General features: G+C 41.1%; 1 protein-coding gene across 1 annotated transcript in view; it reads left to right on the plus strand.

Moving 5' to 3' along the window:
- Positions 1-5,000, plus strand: part of LOC134455279 (cadherin-12-like) — a 176,415-nt gene that overhangs the window by 148,185 nt on the left and 23,230 nt on the right. Inside the window, exon 9 of the mRNA XM_063206299.1 lies at positions 4,666-4,783. Coding sequence (XP_063062369.1) covers positions 4,666-4,783 — 118 coding nt within the window. The remainder of the gene's footprint in view (positions 1-4,665; positions 4,784-5,000) is intronic.

Genomic DNA, 5,000 nt, shown 5'->3' on the forward strand with positions numbered 1-5,000 from the left:
ACTAATGAACAAGTATAGCATTGTTAGAAAGTTGGAAGGTAGTCTACTTTGCAAACCCTGCAACTGCTTTGTTTTGGTATGTCAGGAACTACCATGCTGTGCCTACTACACTATCCGGTGTAGTATCCATCCCCATGACACCTCAGATCACCATTTACTTTGTCTTTTCCATGCCTGTGTCTACGCCTTCGATTGCTTGCACGTGTCAAAGCTAAGATTCCTTGGCCTAAGCTGCCTTTCTCTCTCTCTCTCTCTCTCTCTCTCTCTCTCTCTCTCTCTCTCTCTCTCTCTCCCTCTCTCTCTCTCTGTCACACGCTGCCCCCCTGTTCACCCCAACACCCCCCTGAGCAATTTAAATCATTCATATCAGCCCGAGGCACCGTGGCTCGGAGTAGGCTATGACACCACTAAATTTGAGGGACAGAAAGAAAACAGCCGTGGCAGCCAGTATCCTGGCCTATTGATCGAGAAGGCATCAAGGCATCTCACATACTGGAGTATCCATTATTGTGAAATAAATTCAGCTGCCACATGAGCAGTTTATATGCACACCGACAATGTCACAAACACTGTTAAGGGGGGCCCATTCTTGGTAGCTTACAGGGGGGCTTGAAGTACTTGCGTTACGCCAGTGAGTGTTACGCTCTACCCCATGTACTAGAAAAGGGAAGACCAAAACACAGAATAAAGTTGTTGTTTTTTTAAAGACAATTGTTTAACATAAGGTTGACAATGAAGTGTGCCGGTAAAAATGTAAGTTTGTGCAAAATGTGAGGGCTTGTTTGAGGGAAAATAAAGTGCACAATAGGTGCGAGAGAGGAGGGGAATGTGTTGGGCGTTCAGCGCCATGTTCTGGATCCTGTTTCACAAAAGCATCGTTGCTAACCAGTTAGCTGCTAACTTAGTTTGCAATGATGTTGTCGAGAAACACATCCTTGGTCTTCTGTTAAAGCACTCAGCGATATTTCTGCGCGCCAGCGATCAGAGCGAACAGCATTGCACCTATGTAGGCAACAATTAACCAATAAAGGCAGAGGAGCTCCCTGTAACACATACTGAGAAATCAGACAGTGTAAATCATACTATTTTATAGTTAAAATGAATACAGCATATTTTAATTAATCATGCAAACTCATGTAAGACTGGAACTAATATTGTGTGTATGGCATGGGAGCAAACTTGCTATCCTCTCAGAGCAAAACTGTGATGCCCAATCCACTTTTGATTACACAGACTACTGTATGTACATAAGTCTTAACCTTAGCAAATAAATACACCCTAATTAGCATTTAAATACATTGCTTACTTACAGTCAAACTGTCTCTTGGTGACCTTGCAACTGAGATCAATTTTTCAAACCATGGAAGTAGAGTATCTTGAAATCCTTTAATTAATGAGACGTTAGGTCAACAAGGACAGAACAAAAAGTCTGCTCTACCATATGTTCCCTTCAAAGTGTGTGTGTGTGTGTGTTTTTTTCTGTGTGCATGTCTTGGAAAGAAAACCAGCTTTTTTCCGGGTGGGTCAAGCATGATGAAATGTTTTTTTATTATTTTATTCAACAAAACCATAAACATACTGTATGTCTGTATATGAGCTATGATTCAGAGCACGAAACTATTACATATCCAATCCATATACCATTGACATTTCATGTTTAAACACACACATGCACGCACGCACACACGCACACGCACACGCGCACACACACGCGCACACACACACACACACACACACACACACACACACACACACACACATGCTGCTCATGTTGCTCTTCAAAGGGCCAGTTCCTGTTCCTTGATGTTGGTTTGTGCAGGATATAGTCAGTAAGACGAACACGAATACAAGATTAGCTTTGATAAACTTTTATCTATTGTGCATCCTCTGAGGCATGTCAGACATGGAGGAATTCATTTTCCATGATTCATTATAAGAGCTAAAGCAGATGAACAATACTACTATCAATCACTATGTTTACATGATGTTTTTAATTCCGAATTAATAATTCAGAATTAAATAGTTTTGTTGAGTTTACTTTGATCTTTCCTTTAATTCCGAATTAGGAATTGTTTACATGACGGTTTCAAATCGGAATTACTGTAAGCTTTATTCAGAATTAAAGTCAGTTAATTCAGAATTAAATGTCTCATATACTAAACGTAGCAACTATGTCAGAATCATCACAATAGGACATAACTGAAAATGCACAACAATACCTATTTTTAATATATGTTCTATGTATGTCTTCTGTTGCCCTGTCTTGCACTTTATATGTCTGTATGTGTATTGTATAGGTACTCTAGGTGAAATATACAGTGCCCTCCATTATTATTGGCACCCCTGGTTGAGATGTGTTTTTTAGCTTCCAATTATTATTATTTTTCTCTAAATAATATGGGACCTTAATGGAAAAAAAGATAAAAATCCAACCTTCAATACAAGTGCATTTATTCAGTGGGGAAAAAATCCCACATAAAGAAATAATTATTTGACATCAAATAATGTGTGTCACAATTATTAGCACCCCTGTTGTTAATATTTTGTACAACCCCCTTTTGCCAACAAAACAGCACCTAATCTTCTCCTATAATGTTTCACAAGATGGGAAAAGACAGAAAGAGGGATCTTCAGCCATTCCTCTTTGCAGAATCTCTCTAAATCATCCAGAGACATGGGTCCTCTCCTCTGTACTCTCCTCTTCAGCTCACCCCACAGGTTCTCAATGGGGTTGAGGTCTGGGGACTGAGATGGCCATGGGAGGAGCTTGATTTTGTGTCTGGTTAACCATTTCTGTGTAGATTTGGCCATATGTTTAGGGTCATTGTCTTGCTGAAAGACCCAGTGACAACCCATCTTCAGCTTTCGGGCAGAGGGCAACAGATTTTGATTTAAAATGTCCTGGTATTTCAAAGCATTCATGATGCCATGCACCCTAACAAGCTTCCCAGGGCCTTTGGAAGCGAAAAAGCCCCACAGCATCACTGACCCACCCCCATACTTCACAGTGGGTATGAGGTGCTTTTCAGCATGCGCATCTTTCGTGGCACGCCAGACCCACTTAGAGTGTTTGTTGCCAAAAAGCTCAATCTTGGCGAACTCCAGACGTTTGCGTTTATGATTGTGGGTGAGGAAAGGTTTTCTCTGTGCATGCCTCCCAAACAGCTTGTTGGCGTGTAGACAGCGCCTGATGGTTGATTTGGAGACTTTGTGACCCCAGGATGCTACCATTTGTTGTAATTCTGTAACAGTGAGCCTTGGAGATATTTTGATTTCTCTTACCATCCTCCTCACTGTGCGTGGTGGCAAAATAAACTTGGGTCCTCGTCCAGGCTTGTTTACCACTGTTCCAGTTGTTTTGAACTTCTTAATTATTCCTCTCACAGTAGATATGGGCAGCTGCAGTTGAGTGGCAATCTTCTTGTAGCCTCTGCCTGACCTGTGAAGGTCGACGCACATCTGCCTCACTTGTATGCTGTGTTCCTTTGTCTTTCCCATGTTTAAGAGTGGATAAGAGAAATGGCCTCGGTGTCACGTCATATTTATACCCCAGGGAAACAGGAAGTGATGAATTACTAATTAAATGTTCCTACATACTCTGGTAAACTTTGTAAACTACTGTAGAAATGACAGAAATGCTTCAATTATATTTATTTCCTGGGAATTCTTAAGGGTGCCAATAATTGTGGAACAGGTGATTTAATGAAAAATAATTATTTTTTAGTCAGGGATTTTTTTTTATTTTCCTACAATTCATTTGAGTTGAAGGCTACATTTTCCTAAAATTTTCAGTGTGACCAGTATTCTTCTGCAATAAACACTGAATTTATTTTAAGGCTTTTAACACATCTCAACCAGGGGTGCCAATAATTATGGAGGGCACTGTATGTCTACTGTCTATGTCTAATTGTCTATGTCCACACCCAAAGTCTACTGTGTGTTTATGTCTGCATGGGAAAGTAAGAAATGTAATTTTTATTCTTTGTATGACCAGCGCATGTAAAGAAATTGACAATAAAGCCAACTTGACTTGACTTGAGAAGGACATGGGGAGTGTTTACAAAACTTTTTGTAAGGTGAACATCAAAAAAAAAAACATTTTGTGTTGGGCCCGAGGTATTTACAGTAGTAGTGTACTGTATGTAGAGAGCTATACCTGTTTTTCTACTAATCATACAATCAGTAGGCTTGCAAGGGGACAAATGGATCAGTTGCCCCGGCCTCAGGGACAGAGGGGGCTCAGAATTGGGTCCCCATTACATTGTTGTTTGAGTGTGGCCCTTGCAGATGAATTTGTCCTGGGCCTGGACAAGCTTTCAGCAGCCTTGACTATATGCACAATGATATATGAAACCTACTGTAGAAGGTGACGAGAACCTGAAATTGTTTCTTTCATTAATGAATGTTTTAAATACAACTTCTATTCACAAATGTACAAATTGCATGTGTATTATTTCACACTCAATGCAATGTGTCTACTACCATGTTCCATTTAGCATCAGCTAAAGACAATTTCAACTAGAAACGCAAGTCAAGCTGTACTTTATTAAAATCAGGATTATTGTGTGTGTGTGTGTGTGTGTGTGTGTGTGTGTGTGTGTGTGCGTGTGCGTGTGCGTGTGCGTGCGTGTGTGTGTGTGTCCGTGCGTGTGTGTGTGTTTCCAGGTGATCCAGGTCGTCAGCGCTAAGGATCAGGACCTCCCTCCGGCCGGACAAAAGTTCACCTACAGATCGGCGCAGGACGAGAGCGAAGTCCGCAACTTCACCGTGCGCGACTTTGGCAGTAAGTCACCTCTACGCGACCCCTACACGGCTAGACCCAACAACTGTGATAAGCACCATCTGGATGTTTCGTGTCAGACATAGCTTTTGGCTGTTGTGCATTTTTAATGGACTAACACAATTTAACAAGAATGTCCCTGTCCCCTCCCCCCCCCCAAAAAAACATAAAAAAACAAAAAAAAAACAGAGAGAGAGAGGAGGGGCATCCAAATTCTAGG

The sequence above is a fragment of the Engraulis encrasicolus genome, chromosome 9 (genome assembly GCF_034702125.1).
Source record: "Engraulis encrasicolus isolate BLACKSEA-1 chromosome 9, IST_EnEncr_1.0, whole genome shotgun sequence".
In the NCBI taxonomy this organism is placed as follows: domain Eukaryota; kingdom Metazoa; phylum Chordata; class Actinopteri; order Clupeiformes; family Engraulidae; genus Engraulis; species Engraulis encrasicolus.